Below are 20461 nucleotides of genomic sequence, written 5' to 3' on the forward strand. Positions count from 1 at the left end.
GTTTAGAAACGCATCCGTTTTTTGACCATTTTTTCCCAATTATCTTAATCGATATACAGGTTGTAAGCAGCCAAACGCATGGGAACCGGCCAAAACGGAAGTGATTTTAAATGGACTGAAAACGCATGCTTAGAAACAGACTAAAAATGCCATGTGTGGCATCACCCTCAGGGTGCGTTCACACGTTGCGTTTTGGTCGCGTTTTCATTGCGTTTGAAACGCATATACAACAGCTGAGGAGAGGTGATTTGCCTAATTACATCACTGTAAACGTTTCCGTTTACAAAACACATCGTAAACGCGATGTTAACGCATGTGTTAACAAAGCGTTAACGCATGCGTTTTGTTAACACATGTGTTAACATTGCGTTTACAAACGTAAACGGTAATGTAATTAGGCAAATTACCTCACATCAGCTGTTGTATATGCGTTTCAAACGCAATGAAAACGCAACCAAAACGCAACGTGTGAACGCGCCCTCAGGGTCGTCTGCTCCAACTCTTCTCCGAAAAGGGGCGTGGCTTTGGCGGAGTGGAGACTCAGACACAATTAATACGTGTCGCAGCCCTTTTTGGGTACTGTAAACTGGCGGAAAGTAGACCAAAAGAAAACTGGTCTAGCAGGGACTGTTGGACACATTTCTGGTGCTCGGGACAGATTTTGGTCCCAGGGACAGAAAATGGTCTCGGCGCCAGAAATGTCTCTGCACAGCTCCACAATATTACATGTGTATCTCCTTTCCGAGAGCAGGTCGGTAACAAAGCCAATGCAGACACCGACACTCTAAGTAAATGTCCCCCAATATGTGTCGCAGCCCTTTTTGGGCGCTGTAAACTGGCGGAAAGTAGACCAAAAGAAAACTGGTCTAGCAGGGACTGTTGGACACATTTCTGGTGCTCGGGACAGATTTTGGTCCCAGGGACAGAAAATGGTCTCGGCGCCAGAAATGTCTCTGCACAGCTCCACAATATTACATGTGTATCTCCTTTCCGAGAGCAGGTCGGTAACAAAGCCAATGCAGACACCGACACTTTAAGTAAATGTCCCCGACTGAAAACATATGCGTTTTTGCATGTTTACCATGTGTTTGGCTGATTTGAATCCTGTATTAACTTTTTCACAGCTGCTTATTCTTCCACAAATGAAGCCTTCAATTGTGCTTGTTTTGCGGCTTGGGTATTTGGCTCCCACGTGTTGCCGTTGTAACCATTGTGGCTAGCACACAGCCAAAAGCATTGGCCATGGGCAAGTAGCCTGAGCCTGTGGTTATAGAGGCAACCTAGAGCACACTATACAATTATCCTTTTCTGGTTGAGTATCACCCTAGGTTTCCCATTGAATGTTACATTGCTAGCATATCTTAAACCAGGGGTGAATCATGGGTAAGTTAGCCTGTTCATAATACCAAGTTTGGCCACCACTGGTGACCAGAACCCATAGATATGTTTATAGCTCCCTCTGTCGTCTCCTTTCTACCAGTCAGACGCTTCCTACCCAGAAGACGCTGGGTGCTTGGCCGTTATGAACAAAGTAGCTTCAAACAACGGCAAACAAAGTAACTCATTCTCAAGCAGGGAAGTAACATGGCCGACGTGAGGAGAGTGCTCGGGATCGACATCTATTACTCCACTTTAGGCACCCCCTCCACGCCCGCGAAAGCTCCGCCCACTGCCTTGCCTCTACCCAATGCGCACATGACTATGCTACAGCTAGCCAATCACCACACCGGATCTCCACGATGTGGGCGGTCCTGGGGTATGTCGTATTTCAAAGAAGCAGCTATATAGCCAACGGTAGAGGCCGTTCAAAGAAGCCATTTTGTTTCCCGTTTCGCATTGGAGCGCCCTGCGTTAAAGCAGGCGGCCAGAAGGGGGGCGCTTCATAAAGCTTTGGCAGCAGTTAAGTTTTTTTTTCCCCTTTCTGCCGATAGATTTAACTCTTTGCCTCCCCGAGCCGGAGACAGACAAAGGCGGCGGGAGTCATGGAGGACGACGAGAAAGTTGTGTACTCCCGCTCGCAGCTGGTGTTCGCGGGCATGAAGCCGTTAGAAGACGCCTTGGAAATCTTTGTGCCGGAGTCGAAGCATTTCATGAACTCGGACACGGAGCTGTGGAACTTCCTGTGCAGTCTGAAGCGGGACTTCTCTCCGGTTATTCTCCGCAGCAAGGACGTGTACGGCTACTCTTCGTGCCGCTCCGTGGTGCCGGACCCCAGCCAGCTCTCACGGAAGAAAGCCCAAGAGCAGCCGCCCGCAGCGCCCGCACAGCCCAGGAAGCCGCCGCTGAAGAGAAAGCGGAGAGGCATGCGGCTCAGCTGCAGGAAGCGCCGGCGGGGCAAAGCCGCGGCCAGCGAGGAGTCCGGAGCCAGCGGCAGCAGTAGCGGCGGCAGCGGCTGTAGTAGCCCGACCCCCTCCGAGATCCCGGGGCTCCTGGGCAGGTCGCTGGAGGACATCTGGAGAGCGGCAGCCCCCAAACTCACCACCTTCCCCACGATACGAGTCAGGGACGTCTCCTGCCAGGCGAAGGTGGCCGCTGCCTGCCGGAGGGCGCAGGAGATCCTGCGCGTGAACCTGCAGCCCGTGGTGAGGATCCGCCGCTTCCCTCATGTGTCGCCTCCGTCGTCCTGACGGCTGCTGTGCACTTTCACTGCTGGACTACTGGCTCTGGAGGTGGCTGCTCCAGGGACCGCTCAGCCTGTTTACATGTCTGCACTTTACTGTAAAGATTTACTACTAGAAGAGCCGGATCTAACTATGGAGGGGCGATCCCGGGGATCCCATCACGTCTGCTCCACTCTTGGAGTGTAGTTGCAATATGGGGGGCAGATCCCACATTCTTCCTTGGAGTTGAGTCTCCGAAATTGCAGCAAGATGGACATTGGCCACTACTGGTGCATGCCCTGAAGATCGCCCCTTGCAATGCCAAGGGTGGCACCTGTGTGTTGTCACCGGCAACTACCTCATACCCGGAGCTCCTCTCTCCCCCATCCAAAGACTTGTTTCTGTTTTCACTTTACTTTGTTTCTTTTGTGCCATTTGCCAAGTATTTTGATGGTAAAGGACTGTGGCAGACTGGATGCCGTTTATGCAAACTAGTATTTTGTATTTTATTACGAATTTTGTCAAAGGAATTGCAACTTTCCAAGTGTCTGGTTCTGTTGTGAATCCATGGGTGTTTTTTTTTTTTTTTTTGCTTGTATGTGCCAAGCCTGATGAACAACTAGAAGTAGAAATGATTTCCTTAGATGTTTAATAAAGACTTTCAGAACAATCTCAAATTGTGTCTTGCGTGGCGCAGGGCATTGGATAGCTGTAGTTTTTGCGCTCGTATTACTTTAGTGGCATTGGAGTGAGGCACAGTTTGTAAAATGTCGACTCCAGAGGAAAGGATATTTATTTTATATATATTTTTTCTTTGTAAATGTGACTGGTGCTCCCAGGTCTGGTACTTCTGATGGAAAAATTACAATTGGTACCACCTGTAACAGATGCATGTGCCTTTCTACACAAAACCATGTGTCAGCTTCTAGATGTCTGTGGCACAAGAAGTGAATGACTGTCAGACATTATGGTGCTATGTTGACTTTTCACTGCCCGATTTTTATTTTTGGAACTTGTAAAGTTTCATTTAAACTTTGGTATATAAAAGCAGAAACATTTTGTTGATAAACGTGGTCTGCCCATTGCCCCACCTCTAGAATATTGCCTACAGTCCCATGGCGCAGAGCCCAATGTATAAAACCAGTTTTAGGCAATTAAATAAAGCGGCTGCCTGTATATTTTGTCTTTGGTTTACTTTTTTTTCTCCTTCTGGTTTAAAGTGTAAAGTTTCTTGCAATAATGCCAAGCAGGTTGTCTGGGGTTGGGTTGGCATGAGCCTGAATTGTACATTCTCACCTGTCTTGGTTTTACTACCCTCAGGCTGCATTCAGATGAACGTGAGATTTCTCCATTCCTGTATTTCTGTGCTGTAAGTGTATGCGTGAAATTTTCATCCTTATGTGCATGTATGGCACTGTATCCATATAACATGCAGTGGGCTGGAAATTGATGGATGGCTGACTGTTGGTTGGCTGGTTGACAGAATGCACCTCCCACTGGTTCAGCATTTCTGCAACCTGTATTTTATACATTCCCATAGACTTCTTTGGGATATATGGAATGGAAATACATGAGAAAATAGGACATGCTCTAAATTTTTATACAGGTCATGTACAGTACAGTGGGCAATATGGCTATGTAAATTGATGGCTGTATTGCCCATGGAAATGAATGGGGCTGTATGCTCCCTGTATATATGTCAATTTTCATACGTTCTTGTGAATGTAGCCTTAGACTGTCCACAGTTGTATGAATGTTGGTGGGCATAAGTGACCTAAGGTTAAGGGATTATGATAAAGCTTGCTGGGGGTGATTTTCTAGGCACAAGTGGTAATATTTGGGAATTGGAAAATACTGCGGTGTATTTACTGTAATGTTCCCAGATAATTGTACCTGTCCCAGGGATCTGGAAGCATAGAGGTTCAATACCACAAAATGATGTACTGTGCTCAGGATACTTTTCTGGACTGGACCTCTTCAGTACTGCAGCATAAATCCATACCTGTAATGCAATGATGCACTTATTTTCAGGAGAGGAAGCACATGTGAGCTAGAGCTGGCACATCATTGCAAAGCAATTAAAGGGAACCTGTCAGCAGAAATTGACAAACTCTACTAGTATCTTGTCATTGGCCCTTTTTTTGGGCTCTCCCATGCCCCGTAGAGAAAAGTGTACAGTTTTATAGTAAAACTGGCTTTTTCTGAAAACAAATAAGTTAGATTAACCCCTTAACGCTCTGCGCCGTAGCTCTACGGCGCAGAGGTGTAAGGAGTGTATGAAGAGGGCTCACGGGCTGAGCCTTCTTCATACAAAGGTGGGGGTTTTTGCATATTGCACAAAACCCCCACCGCTAATAACCGCGGTCGGTGCTTGCACCGATCGCGGCTATTAACCCCTTCAACGCCGCCGGCAAAGTCGCCGGCGGCGTTTAAAAGACGGCGGCGCGCGGGCGCCGCCATCTTTTTTCCAATCGCCACGCCCCCGAACGTCATCGGGGGGCGGCGATCGGTTGCCATGGTAGCCTCGTGTCTTCTTTTGACACGAGGCTATCTGGCAGCTGCAGATTCGTTACAATGAGCCAGTGGCTCATTGTAATGAATGTGCTGCAAAAATGCCATATATTGCAATACAGAAGTATTGCAGTATATGGTAGGAGCGATCTGACCATCTAGGGTTAATGTACCCTAGATGGTCTAAAAGATAGTGAAAAAAAAAATAAAAAAAAAAGTTTAAAAAATAAAAAAAATTAATAAAATATTAAAAGTTCAAATCACCCCCCTTTCCCTAGAACAGATATAAAACATAATAAACAGTAAAAATCACAGACACATTTGGTATCGCCGCGTCCCAAAATGCCCGATCTATCAAAATATTAAAACGGTTACAGGCGGCGGTGACCTCCGAGGCGGGAAATGGCGCCCAAATGTCCGAAATGCGACTTTTACACCTTTTTACATAACATAAAAAATGAAATAAAAAATGATCAAAATGTCGCACAGACCTCAAAATGGTAGCAATGAAAACGTTGCCTCATTTCGCAAAAAATGACCCCTCACACATCTCCGTGCGCCAAAGTATGAAAAAGTTATTAGCGTCAGAAGATGGCAAAAATTTTTTTTTCTTTTTTGTACACATTCGTTTAATTTTTGAAAATGTATTAAAACACAATAAAACCTATATAAATTTGGTATCACCGCGATCGCACCGAACCAAAGAATAAAGTAGGCGTGTTATTTGGAGCGAAGAGTGAAAGTCGTAAAAACTGAGCCCACAAGAACGTGACGCACGTGCGGTTTTTTTTCAATTTTTCCACATTTGGAATTTTTTTTCAGCTTCGCAGTACACGGCATGTTAAAATAAATAACATTACGGGAAAGTAAAATTTGTTACGCACAAAATAAGCCCTCACACAGGTCTGTACACGGAAAAATGAAAAAGTTATGGATTTTTGAAGTTGGAGAGCGAGAAAAGAGCCGGAAAACCCTCCGTCCTTAAGGGGTTAAAGTTTAGCTTTCTGTATGCAGAGCAGTGTCCCTAGTCTCATGGGGTGGCTAGAGTTAGAAGTGGGGCAGTTTTGTATGACGTTTTTTTTATGTGACATCGATGCATGATGAAGCAGTTTCCCAAAGGGGGGGGGGGGGGAAGCCCTCCTCACTGGCCACCCCCATGGGATTGGGGACACAGCTATGCCTACAGAAAGGTAAACTTTGATCTAACTTAGCCTCTTTTTTTTTTTTTTTTTTTTTTTAAAAAGCCAGGTTCTAAAATCTCTTTGGCAATGTGTATGCTATTTGCTACTGTCTAAGGGGACATGAGTAGGCCGTCAAGAGAGCTTCTAAAAAAAAAAAAAAAAAAAAAAAAACAGGGTTCCCTATTGAGAAAGTCTACAATCAAAATCAAGCATGACAAAGCAGGGACAATTTCTCCTTGATCCAGACACAGGGACTGTGGTAATAGTCTTATACTACAGCATTGAAGGCCACTGAAACCATCTGCCAGAGCCTTTGTCTCTTTAGAATAATTATAATAAGTTGATTTTGAAAAGAAGCAGGCCATAGGTAACAAACCTAAAACTATTACCACTGTCATGGTCTCTGGATCTAGAAGTAACGGTCCCTGGTTTATCATGTTTGATTTTTATTTTAGATTTCCTTTAACTGCTTAATGCCACGGAACGATAAAGATTGTCCTAATTAGCGGGCCATTGCCGAATATGGACGATCTATATCGTCATCAAGTTTGCAGTGTGCTATTGCAATCTGCAGTAGGAGACTGCCTGTTAAACCCCTGCCGGGCAGTTTGACCCCTTAACTGACTCAATCGAGTACACTCGTGGCAGCAAAGGAGAGAGACAGAGGCAACAATCACGCTGCGGAGGGCCAGGGGGTTGCCATGGCAGCTGGAGGTCTGACAGACCTACATGTCTGCCATGTATGTTGGCTTCTGAGACCCAGTCCAAGACTGGGTCTCCTAGGCAAAATGTCAGTAAAAGGCTGACATGTACAATACATTGCAGTGCAGAAGTGCTGTAGGTACACAGTACATATAGGTAAATTGGCAATGCATCACATGACTATGTACAAATAAGAGCAAAGAAACCTGCAAATTAATAGTAAATCTCTCATAGAAGCCAGTGCAATAAATATAGATAAATAAACATGAGGAAATAAGCAATGCATGGAAAGTACATAGGCATATTGCCAACCAGGACAGAGTGACCCTGTCTATGATTGCGCATCTCCGGCTTTGGGATGAGGCTTGCCGCAGAAAGAAGCACTGATCGATAGAGGCTACTGGGGTGTGGAGTAGCCTTTACTCCCGCTACATGGCGAGGCTACTCTATGCCCCAGTAAAATCTGCTGATCCTTTACATACATCAGAGATAAAGATTTTATGTGAAAATACTCCAGGACCGTCATGTGCAGATCTGTGATTGTGTGTCATTGACCGCATACTGCAATACTGTAGGTTTGATCAGAGTCCCTAGGATTGAAGTACCCTTGTAGGTCTAAAAGTAAAAAAAAAAAAAAAAAAAAAAAAAACCTAAAAGTTTAAATCACATTCTTTACCTAGAACTGATGTAAAAATAAACCAAGAAAATTGTAAAAATGTTTGGTGTTCCTGAGTCCTAAAAGTCCTAATCTATCAAAATATAAAAACAGTTATTCTTGGCAGCTCATATGCCAGTGTCAGAAGTTGGAAGGCGGTGCCAAATGTTTCATCAGGATTTAAAGGGGTTTCCCATTTGGGCATTTACATTTCATTCATTTGCCATATGTAAACATTTCTTCAACTGGAAGTTATAAAAAAAAATGTTCCTGTGTGAAGATAATTTCTCATAAATGTAGTCATGTTGTCCCTTAGAAATGAGATAGCTTCCTTGGATACAACCACCTCACACTCTGGCAGCAGTGGTCAGACATATGCTATTAAGCCCTGCCTGACCTCCTGGATTCAGTGTTCATTACCACAAGGACGGCTGTCGGACATGCAGTAACTCCCGGACATTACATGTACCAAAACCTTTTATTTCTTTATGCAATCCCTCCAGCAGAGGTGGCTGTAACCAAGGAGTCAGTCTGGTTTCTAAGGGGCCATAAGACTACATTTATGAGAAATTATCTTCACAAATGAACATTTTTTTTAGTAACCTCTAATTGAAGAAATGTTTATGTATGGCAGATTAATGAAACAATGTGACTGACGAGACGAGAATACCCCTTTAATTCAGGCAACCCTGGGGTCCTTCACTGAAACAAAGGCTGCTATGTGACACCATCACACCTGCAATCGCTGCTGCGGGGTGCCAATGGGTGGAGCACCTGGGATCAGAGATTTTTTGATGCAGCTTCTTAGTGTAGGGGCTGGGCTGTGATAACACCGCCCAGCCATGGAACCAGCAGGACAACATCTCCTAAAATTGTAGGAAGGGGCCGCGTCAGAAGAAATATCCTTAATGACGGACATAGAATCCCAACAGGGTGGTTATTAAGGGGTTAATGAAGTATATTATAAAGTATCCTATTGTCATTTGTAAAGCTGTCCATGGTTGGAGCCCAGGCATAGCATAGGGCCAGGTGGAGAGGTGAGCGCTCTTCACCCCTTCCCACTCCATAGGGAGCTGCGCCATATTTTCGGGGAAAGACAGAGCATACTCTATTGTTTTTCCGGCTATGGAACAGTGCAATGCCATGCATAATGCACTTCTATGGCGGTTGTATGCTAGCTGCTGTTTGCACAGCAAGCATATGACCACCATATACATTCGAGTGCATGGTGCCTTAATCAGACTGCAGATAACTACACAAATTTACTATTATTTTCAGATTTTAAGCCTTACATTTTGTTTCAAATTAAAAATCATTCACAAAGAAATGATAAAATAAGAATTTTGCATATCTCCCAAAATAAAGCTGCAAAAATCATGTTGCAGCCCAAAGATTGAAAAGGTCAGTATTTTTACTGTAATTTTTATGAATAAATAATGAAGTTTTAACATTGGAGTTCCAAGACTGAGTGCTATATCTACCTGTTGTATAGTTCCTGTATCTAACTGCCTCTACCCGCAACGTATTTATGTCCGAACACCATGAATCTCTCCTGTAGATGACTTGGACTATTGGACTGCAATAGCATTGAGAGGAATACAAAAAGTGCTGACATGTGAGCTGGCTTTTTCTTTTATTTTTTTACTTTTCCTTTCCCCCTGTATACATTTTTTTCATATTCAAGATGGTAATTTTCACTTTGGCACGTCTATTGAGGTCAAATGGCCAAATTTTATGTGATCAGCTGTTACTGTTCTGACTGTACTTTGCCATACTGGTGACTTTCTACAATCAGCCACTATTCAAAGGAATAATAATTGTATAATATTTGTATAATAATAAATGTTTTATTTTATATAGCGCAATCATATTCTGCAGCACTTTACAATTCTTGGATACAAGTTACAAATAAAATATGGCATTACAGCGCAATAACAGTGTCAATAGGAGTGTAATCTATGTGATATCTTTGTGCGGTCCAATACTTTCTAAGGCTCAATTCACACGAATAGACGTGGTCAGTGAGCCACAAACCTCCACAGGGAGCTATGTGGCTGCGCCACAAACCAGGAATGAGTAAGACCTGCACGCCTCATGAAATGGCGAGGGGGTAATGGGATTGTACTTATGTTTTTATTAGCTGGTCAAAATGATGGAGTTAAATGTGGAGGATGGTGGGGAGTGTAGGGATATGACATGGCAATTATGAATTTGGAGGAGATCCCTTGATGCACTGGGGGAGAGTTATCAAGGTATTCTGTTCCTCAGGACTACTTTTATTCTAACTCTACATTATAAAAATTATGCTACACCAGCCATGTCACTGGAATGTTCTAGAATTTGATTGCCCTTCCCGGTTCCAATACAAGTCCCCCCCTCCCCCGGTCCTGCCTGTTACCTGCTCTATGCACTGGGAAGTTTCTGCATATTGCATCCAATTTCACTGATAAATGTGGTCATTGGCTAGTGTAGGTAAGCATCCTTCTATATGGTGCTATGTGCTGCTGTTCAGAATGCCCATACCTACTTTTTGTCAGCCAAACTGATGATATTAGCTAAATTATCCTTCAAAGGTTTGATGGCAAGCAGTTTAGCTATGTTTAACATATTTTTAATTAATGTCATCCCTACAAATTCTTTATTGACAAGGGTCCAAAAGGTTTCAATAGTGGGACCTTCAGAGTGGATTGGATATAAATGAGAAGACAAGTAAAAAGGCACTGGGGCAGATTTATCAAGCTGTCTGAAAGTCAGAACATTTCTAGTTCCCAATCACAGCTCAGCTTTCATTTTACCAGTGCTCATGAATATTTTCAAGGGGAGCTGTGATTGGTTGCCATGGGCAACTAGAAATATTCTGACTTTCAGACAGCTTGATAAATCTGCCCCAATATCTTTATTTGTAATCACATGTAGACAACGGCATACACAAAAAACATAAAACACACCTAAAACCAAACATAATGTCTGTACAAAATTCTCAGGGCAAAGCCCAAATACTAGTCTTGTGCAATGCAAGCCAAAGTATTTGTATTATCTGAAAAGGTGTTAAACCTAAAATAGGGACATAAGATATACAATAAGTAATAAGGTGCATGGAATGAAGCCCAAGTGGGCAATACCATCTGATGTCCCAAAAAGAGTTGAAAGAAAAAGAGTCCAACATGGAGTATGGTGAAGCATAGGAGGGGGAGACACGGACCCCACATGTATCGTCATGCCATAGTGACTTCCTCAGGGGAGCTGTGATTGGTTGCCATGGGCAACAAGAAATACTTTGACTTTCAGACAGCTTGATAAATCTGCCCCACTGTGTTCAGCATTGTGGCATTGGTAATTGAGATTCCCACAGAGGGGACTGATCTCATGGATGTTATTATGATAGAACCCGAGCCTTTGGGGGGGGGGCTCTATATAATATATATATTCTCCAAAATTGTTCCTTTTAGCATTATAAGGGTTCTCTCTTCTTTTGGCTGGACCCAAAGGAGAAAGAGAGACAAAACTAAGGACAATGATAAAGAGATGGCTAAAGAGCCAGATAAAAAGAAGTCAACTTCCCGTAGATATAACATGTGTGTGGCAAAGCTCCTGATGGATTATTAAAAAAAACTGTTTACAAATGACTGTAAAACTGAAACTGAAAAAACCTTCTTTATAGATGACATGCACTCCAATCTGCTGTAGCCACCTCTTTAAAACTTCCTTCCTTACCACATTCCTTTAAAACTACTGAACCCTGAAACATAGTTATAGAATCCTTCTCAGAATCTGAGCCTGAATATCAGGACACTTCTACTTCAGTTAAAGATATACTGGAGTAGGATTCATCTCCCTCCTCAACTTCATGTAAGATGGAGTCTAGATACTTATGCTCATCAGATAAACTTGATCCGTAATTAAAAGCGGTTATAGATGCCCTGATCATAGAAGAACCGATAGAAACTCTCTTTATAAAGAATTCAAAAACTGTCTAGTATTTGATAAAGAAGAATCAAAGTTATTGAATTCTACCCCTAAAGTAGATGTTCAAGTTGCAAAAATAGCTAAGAAAACAGATTTGCCTTTCAAAGACACAATCCAGCTCAAGGACCCTATGGATAGGAAATCCAACATCCTGCTCTAAAAGACCTGGGAATCTGCAATGTTAGGATGAAAATATAATGTCGCACAAATACCACATCCATTGCCCTCACTTTTTTCTCCTAAAATCCACCATGGCCTTTTATACGGCATCAGCCAAAAGTTAGGTTTAGTGCAAAAGGAGCCTTGTCTAATTCAGCAAGAATATCTTTGTGGTTAAGACAGTAGAGCAGATAGTCTAAACTTTGCAGTATTTCCTTTGATGGTGAAATTCTTTTTTGTCCAGAACTATACACCATCCCGGACAGGCCGGTCTATAAAAAGAAAGGCTTCCCTGAATCCAGACCTCCTCAGAAGAAACAGCCATTTCAGGATGTTGTGGAAAACATATTTCCCTATAAACGAAAAGGAAAGGATGGTTGGTGGAGCTATCCTACAGGAGGAAAGAAAGAGGTTTCCTACTTAGCTCCAATAACAACTCTTCCTTTAGGAAATAATGCTGCCAAGGTTGATAGAATTCTTCAATCAGTGGTGGAAAAATATAACCATTCCCTGGATTATAGAAAGAATAAAAGAGGATACAAACTAGAGTTAACCTCCATATCCCCCGAAAACTTCATAGTAACCAGGCAACCATCCTAACTACTCTGATGTGGCAGGAAATTCAAAAGCTGTTGAAAGATGGAAATGACTCCCTACTATTTATGATAAGGAATCCCAATGGTACCTACAGAATGATCTTCAATCTGTGAAACCTAAACAAACATGCGCTGTATAGAAAATTCAAGATTAAGACTATAAAATCGGCAACCACCTTCATCCATCCAGATGTGTATAATAAATCTGAGGGATGCTTATTATCACATCCCAATCTATACTCCCTCTCAGAGGTTCCTTAGGTGTGTGGTACTGTATCCAAAGGGAAAGACATCATGTTTTCAGTTCAAAGCGCTCTCCTTGGGGATTGTCTCACCGCCAAAGATTTTCTTAAAAATAATTATAGAGGTAGTAACCTTTCTGAGGAAAAACGGGGTCTTCATTGTCCTTTACCTAGACAAGCTTCTGATAGTGGGCAGGTCAGAGTCCATGTTGATCCATCACAGGCACTTCACAATATAAACTTTTCAGGATCCTGGATGAATTGTGAATTTAGAAAAATCCAATCTTCTGCCCAATACAAAAGCAGCCTTTCTGGGTGTTCTCAATTAATTCAACAAATAAAGTCCTTTCAGAAACTACACTCCTGTTCATTAAGAGAAGCCATGAAGATGTTAACAGTGTGTATACAATCAGTCCAATAGTCCACACTTGTGTGTTGCAGAACTGGATTCTACATACTTGGTGTGACATTTCAGAAACCTGACAGGTACACAAGGTCAATTAATTATTGTTTTTATGGGCACTTCCTGAATGTACAGGTACAGCACAGGAAGTGAGTTAGAGTTGTCCACACAACCCCCGATATGGCACAACACCTCACCTTAAACAGCTGAAAATCCCCTTTCACTATCCTCAGTGAAACAGAGCCTTAGCAGCACGGTAGTCTGCCACCAACTCTTGTTTGATATAAGCCCGGTCTGTAACGGGGTTATATCGGATCATAGTCAATTCAGTGGCATATTTATAACCGAGACACGGATGTGGGGATTCACGAATTGCCGTAATAGAACAACATAGTTAAAATTTTAATTGCCTAAAGGGCACACTAGACAAAACAGTTAACACAGAGTGTAAATTACAATTGTACTACTAGTTACCTTGTAGTGAACTAATGAGGAAAGAGGTTAGTCTGCACTTGAAGTTCTTCCTGATCTTGATGTGATGGCAAAATAGTTCCGCCAGGCAAAGACGATGGACAGAAGAGATAACCTGATTATATTAGGTGTAGACCCACCCCTTCACACCCATGGTAGGGCTCTAGGAAACCTCCTACCTTGTATCAAATCCAGGACTTTGGATGAGTGCTAGCTTCTCAATGGGAAGTCATAGGAGTGATAGGAGGGGTTCTGATCTAATGGGATCTGGATGAATCTTGGGGTTCTTTTGAGACCAAAAATTACCTACTTACTATGCCCTCATTGATAGTTCTGTATATCTCAGTTTATAAGGCTGCCACCAGTTTCTCACAGATCCAAAGTTATGACTACAAGTAGGGTCTGGCAGGACTTCTTATCTCTAGCTACTGAACAGCCACCCTGCCAAGAGGTAAGTCTTTGGCAGAGGATGTGTTAAACATTATACTGCTGGGGGGGGGGAGCGTGGCCAGACCAGGGATGTGAGTGGAAGCACGGTGGACTAAAGATCGTATCCGTGGCTACCAGTATGACACGCTCGGGAGCTCGCAAAAAGGACGGTAAAGATAGCACCCTGAGTACTCCAGCTAAACAAGGAGGAGAAGGGTTCGCGACCAGATTCCAGGAGGTGGCAGCAAGATTGGAAAAATTCGCCTGGGAAGGGGCGAGTACATCCGGAAGCAAATCTTCCAAGAAGACAATGGCTGCGAGATCTCTGGAGGAATCAGAGGATGAGGGGATGGAAGAGATGGAGGAGCCGCAGCCACAACAACAAAAGAAAGGTTCCAAGACTCCTCTACAGCCCACAATGGTTGCGGAAATGACGGCATCTTTGCAGGTACCAGAAGAGCCTTCTGGTAAGGACGTATTCAAGGCAGTAGCGCATTGTGGTACGGCAATGTTAACAATGAACTCACATATTGGGGGCCTAACAGAAGATATCAATTTAATTAGGCATGACATGAAAAAAAACAACGACCGTGTACATGCAGTGGAAGATACAATGAGCGAAGTGGAAGACCAGATGGCCCCTATGCATAAGGAGCTGAAGAGATTGAATCACAATGTATCCTTACTAATCTCCAAGTCTGACGACTTAGAAAACAGACTGCGCAGGAACAATCTGAGGATTGTGGGAATACTGGAGAAAGCAGAAGGACAGGACCCAGTGGGGTTCATGGATAGCTGGTTGAGAGAAAAAATTAGCCAAGATACTCTTACTCCGCTATTCGCTATTGAAAGGGCCCACAGAGTCCCATTCAGACCACTACCACCAGGGGCTAGGCCGAGGCCAATGCTTCTCAAGCTATTGCACTATCGAGATCGGGATCAGATTCTGAAAAAGGCAAGTGATCACCCGGACTTAATTGTAGAGGGTAAAGTTGTGGCTATATATCCAGATTTTTCCATGGAAGTACAGAAAAGACACAGTAAATTCATGGATGTGAAGAGGCGATTAAGGGGTTTACAAATTCCTTAATATATGCTATACCCGGCCAAGTTAAGAGTGGTGGCCTTTGGCACCACCCACTTCTTTGAGTCATCGGAGGCTGCAGCGCACTGGCTGGATCAAAATGAAGGGAGACTACGGGCCGGTGACAGAGAGGAACAGTGAGACACATGTTGCAGTGGCCTGTTATTAGACAGTTGATATAAATCCGTTATGGTGTTTAAATGTATGCTTTATAATTATATGCTGGAAGGTATATATTAACTCTTGCCTTGCAACGTTAGGGTTTTGTTAGCGGGTGGAGGCAGGAGCTCTCATATCATAGAAACTACTCTATTTTGTAATACGAGAAAGAGTTAGAGATATAATTGGAAATGCCGAGCATACTCACATAAGGTACAGGTGGGATAACTTGGCTCCCATCTCCTGACCTTGGGAGAATGTCTTTTGTATGTTTTGTTATAAGAGTTGTATGTTGGGGAAATGGGAAGGGTGGGGTGAGCCAGCTTCTAGTTAGGGATATATCGATAAAGCCTGTGTGTAGCAAAATGTGCATAGTATGGGATAATGACTAACAAGTACAACGTAATATTTTGGAACACCAGAGGGCTAGGAGATGTCAGTAAAAGGCTGGCAATCTTTACTTCTTCACAACAATATAGACAGTCTATAATATGCTTAAATGAAACACACCTAACAAAAGAATCCACGCAGGTCCTAGAAAAGGGGTGGGTTGCACATAGCTTCCACTCTACATTCTCTACGCATGCCAGAGGAGTCAGTGTATTGGTACCTAGGACCATTCCATTCGAGTGTCACTCCTCTTTGATTGATGCAGATGGTAGATTCGTCTGCCTACATTGCACCATATATAGAGTTCCTCAAGTTCTGGTAGTGGTATACATTCCGCCTCCGTTTACATGTGAAGTGCTGAAACGTATAATGGCGCACATTAACTCCCTCCCTCAGCTACCAGTGTTGATTGGGGGCGACTTCAGCATGGTTTTGCTACCCAGTGTGGACAGGTACAACTCGAGACAGTAGACTAGAACAGATGAGCCTACAGTGCTGGCTAGGCTACTGGCAGAAGTGGGAAATGGTATGATTGGTGGAGGAGCCGGAATCCAGAAGCCAGACAGTTCTCGTGCTATTCAAGCTCATATGCAACGCTTTCAAGAATAGATATGGCAATAATCTCTCCCCAAATGCACAATTATGTTCGGGAGGTTAGATATTTACCTCGCAGTATTTCTGACCATTCCCCTGTACTAGTTGAAATAGAAATTCCAACCCTACTAATTAGACCAGTGGGATCCTGGAGGCTAAACCCTTTTTGGCTGCAGCTAGTAGACAAAGGACACGAGTTCCGTAATGAGATAGAGGAATTTTTCCGTACAAATGAGCTAGAAGTCACAGAAGGTGCCCTGTGGGACTCGGTCAAAATGTATATGAGAGGGATATACAAGGCACGCATTAACTCACATAAATGAAAATCTAGGGAACTTACTACACATTTGCAACAGAGGGCTACAACAACAGAACAGGAATACATAAACTCCCCATCGCCAGAGAGTGAAGCTAACTGGAAGGAGGCTCAGCAATTACTGAAAGAACACACCCTTAAAGTAGCTGAAGATAAAAGACTGTTTCTACAGCAAAAATACTTTGTGCAGGGGGAGGCTGGGGGTCATTTACTCGCCAATATAATTAAGTCGCAAGAAGGGACGAATCACGTTAAGGAAATATACACCTCTACAGGTACATTGGTTAACTCAGACGGAGATATTCTTAAAGTCTTTTATGATTTTTATAACGCCTTCTACTCCACCAAGCTGGCTAGGGACAAGGGAGAAATTACCAACTATGTCACAAATATAGATCTACCTACTCTTAGTCAGGAACAGAGTAATCAACTGGAAACCCCACTATCGGTGGAGGAACTAGAAGATGCCCTGGGCGCACTCCCTAAAGAACCGTTGCTGGCCAAATTTGCAAGTAAGATCAAAATATGGTGAAAACTCCCATTATCCCCGATTGGGAGAGGCAATCTAATCAAAATGGTGCTAATGCCCCAATTGTTATATATAATTCATAATTCGCCAGTTTGGCTGTCACAAAAATACTTCCGAAGGATTAACGGCTTATTTAGGAGGTTGATTTGGAAAGGGCAACAAGCTAGGATAAGTTTAACTACACTGCAAAGGGGAAAGATGGATGGTGGCCTGGCAATTCCAAATCCATGGTACCAATTGAACATCGTTGCAACGCCACAGCCTACCTGAGTATTGTTGCTGACCATGTCCATCCCTTTATGACCACTATGTACCCAACATCTGATGGCTACTTTCAGCAGGATAATGCGCCATGTCATAAAGCTGGAATCATCTCAGAGTGGTTTCTTGCACATGACAATGAGTTCACTGTACTCAAATGGCCTCCACAGTCACCAGATCTCAATCCAATAGAGCATCTTTGGGATGTGGTGGAACGGGAGATTCGCATCATGGATGGGCAGCCAACAAATCTGGGGCAACTGTGTGATGCCATCATGTCAATATGGACCAAAATCTCTGAGGAATGCTTCCAGCACCTTGTTGAATCTATGCCATGAAGAATTGAGGCAGTTCTGAAGGCAAAAGGGGGTCCAACCCGTTACTAGCATGGTGTACCTAATAAAGTGGCCGGTGAGTGTAAGTCCCCCCAATTGTTGTGGCAAATAGGCGCTAGATCAAATTCTGAATGTCCCAGGTGTGGAGCTGAGGAGGCTGGGATACTTCATATGATGTGGGAGTGCAGGGAACTAGGAGCCTTATGGAAGTCTGTCTTAGATATCATACGTAAAGTTTATTCCATTTCGGTTGAAGAGTCTCCCCTGATGTGCCTCTTGGGGGTGCTTAATGTCCATAACATGACTGAACCCATGACTGAACCCAGCGATCTTTGTATCAGGCTAGAAAGGTTATAGCTGCCCACTGGATAAGGCCTTGGCCTCCAGACAAAAAGGAGTTTGTAGATCGCATGAATGCGGTTATACGACTAGAATATAGTACATATGTGAAAAGGAATTGTATTCCTAAATTTGAAAAAATATGGGGTAGATGGTTCGATACTCCTGGTTTGCCCTCTGCTGCCCTGGTTAGAATCAGAGCAAGTCTAGAATATCAGCTATCTTTAGCAAAATAAAGGATTACAAGGTGCACACATTTCAGTAGATCTAGGATCAGATGGCCCAAATAGGGAGCTGGCTCACGGGGAGGGGTTTAAAAGGGGGCTGTTGGGATTATGTTTGTGTTACGGGTAGATTAAAAGCACAGTAACGGTACAGGAATGTGGAATTAGGGGGAAATTTGGTATTTTGCCTGTGATAATATGTACGTGTATGTAATATGATTATATCCATGTTTGCTGCCTGCGGCAGATTTTTTCTGTGTAAATATACATACTGTTTATGGATGTATGGAAAAAAGAGGTAAAAACCTTTAATAAAAACTACCTGATTTAAAAAAAAAAAAAAAACATTATACTGCCACTTACTTCTCTGACCTCTGTACAGGAGCATTCCTCTGCCTCATTTCCGTGTGGAGCTGAAGTAACAGGGCTGCAGCACTCTCCTCGCTGCTTCTCCTTCTCCATGCTAATGGCTGCTACATGTGAGGAAATAATCCAGCACAGGCCCAATGATGTCATCAGTGTGCGCCCGTGCTCCATGCTACGGTAGTACATGGAGGTAGTAGGCGGGAGGACTGTCTTCTCACTGCTGTCAGGTGGATTTAGAGATGAAGAGGGACCGAAGGATTGCCAGCGTGCCTCTGCACCAGTGACCTGACAATGTCAACGTCACAATGTAAGCGCCAGCGCCGCCGCATCCCAGAAGTAGTAGCAAGCAGCTGTGTCTGCAGGCTGTGCAATTGTACTGTGCTGTGCACAGTTTGCAAAAATTAACCATAGCGCTCATCTAACCTTAAGCCTGCTGTCCCACCCTGCCTCCTGTCCACCTCCCAGTCAGCCTCTAGCATGTCCCAGCCATAGTTATTTTAACGCAGCATGTCCTTGCTCCCTTACGCTACCCAGCCAGTGTGTCCTCAGTCCTATTGCTCCCATATTGTCCACCAGGGGGCGCCGCCCGAGGCGAGAGTCTCAACTCACCTCATGGGTGGTGTGACCCCTGGTCACACAGGTGCACAGATGTCATAGAGAGTTATGTCACAGAGAGTAACCAGAGCTGTGTGTTATAACTAACTGTGCACCTGTGTGACCATGGTCAGATTTCTGTCCACTGGATGTAGACATAGAAGCTTTCTATAGAACATTAGTAATTGATACAGAAAGTATTGTGGAAAGTTGTATAACTTTTTATAATACAAACAATATCATTAATTTACTGTAATGGGAATACCCATTTAACCGGTTCACGCTGAGCTCAGTGACTTAGCGCTTAGTGTCCGATATATTGGATGCAGAGCCGATGTCGGTTCAGCTCAAGATGTGAGCTGAACCGGCATCAGGAAACACGGGGTGCCAGCTGTAACATATAGCCGGCTGGGCTCCGAACACGGGTGCTTAACCCGATAAATGCCACGGTCATCTAACATGCCTCTGGGGGGTCTGCCCTCCACGATGCCCCCCCCCCCGAACCGTTTTTGGGGGGGCGCCGATCATTGCTATGGCAATGTTGCCTGCAAGAACTGCCGGTAAGATGCCGTCTATGACGTCATCTTACTGGCACAAAGCCAGCCTATGTGCATAGGCTGCCACTGCTAATACCCTGAAATACATGAGTATTGCAGTATATTATCATGAACAAGCAATCAGATGATTCGATTGTTCATGTCCAATGGTGGAAAAAGTGAAAAAGTAAAAAAAAAATGTTCTTCAATAAAAAATAAAGAAAGAAATAAAAATGCCCAAAAGCCCCAAAACATATAAAGAGACATATAGCTAAAAAAAAACCTAAATCACAGCACAAACCACACATATATAGCATCACCGCGTCCGTAACCACCTTTAGAATAACAATAAATAATTATTGAACCGGCATGATAAACGCCGTAAAAAATACTGTTATAACCCCTCCAAAAATTATGATTTTTACCTATTCAGTCCTACAAAAAAAGTGATTAAAAAAAACATATGTACTCCAGAATGATACTGGTGCAAATTACAACATGTCCCGCAAAAAACAAGCCATCAACCGGCTCCATAGCCAAAGAAGTAACAATGTTATGCCACTTGGAAGACGGCAATACAAAAATGATAGATTTTTCCCCACATTAGGGTTTTATTTGACAAATCTAGTAAAATGTAAGAAAAAATATTCATGTATGGTATTCCCGTAATCGTATCAACCCGTAAAATAAAGATAACATGATTATTAGGCTAAACGGTGAACACCAAAGAAAAAAAGGAAAAAATTCAGTACAGAATTGATTCTTTTCTACTCCTGCCCTCAAAAAAAAGTTCCTAAATTTTCAACAATAGGGGATACC

At 43.3% G+C, this 20461-nt stretch overlaps 1 protein-coding gene across 1 annotated transcript; it reads left to right on the forward strand.

The window, feature by feature from the left end:
- Window positions 1–1773: 1773 nt before the first annotated feature.
- CCDC71L (coiled-coil domain containing 71 like) lies at window positions 1774–3776 on the forward strand. The gene has a single exon (XM_072147172.1). It carries the CDS (start codon window positions 1983–1985, stop codon window positions 2625–2627), a length of 645 nt encoding a protein of 214 aa, XP_072003273.1. The 5' UTR covers window positions 1774–1982; the 3' UTR covers window positions 2628–3776.
- Window positions 3777–20461: the final 16685 nt, after the last annotated feature.

This window comes from Engystomops pustulosus, chromosome 4 (genome assembly GCF_040894005.1).
Source record: "Engystomops pustulosus chromosome 4, aEngPut4.maternal, whole genome shotgun sequence".
NCBI lineage: Eukaryota > Metazoa > Chordata > Amphibia > Anura > Leptodactylidae > Engystomops > Engystomops pustulosus.

Coding starts and splice junctions, on each gene's coding strand:
- CCDC71L (XM_072147172.1), top strand. CDS start 1,983: ATGGAGGACGACGAGAAAGTTGTGTACTCCCGCTCGCAGCTGGTGTTC.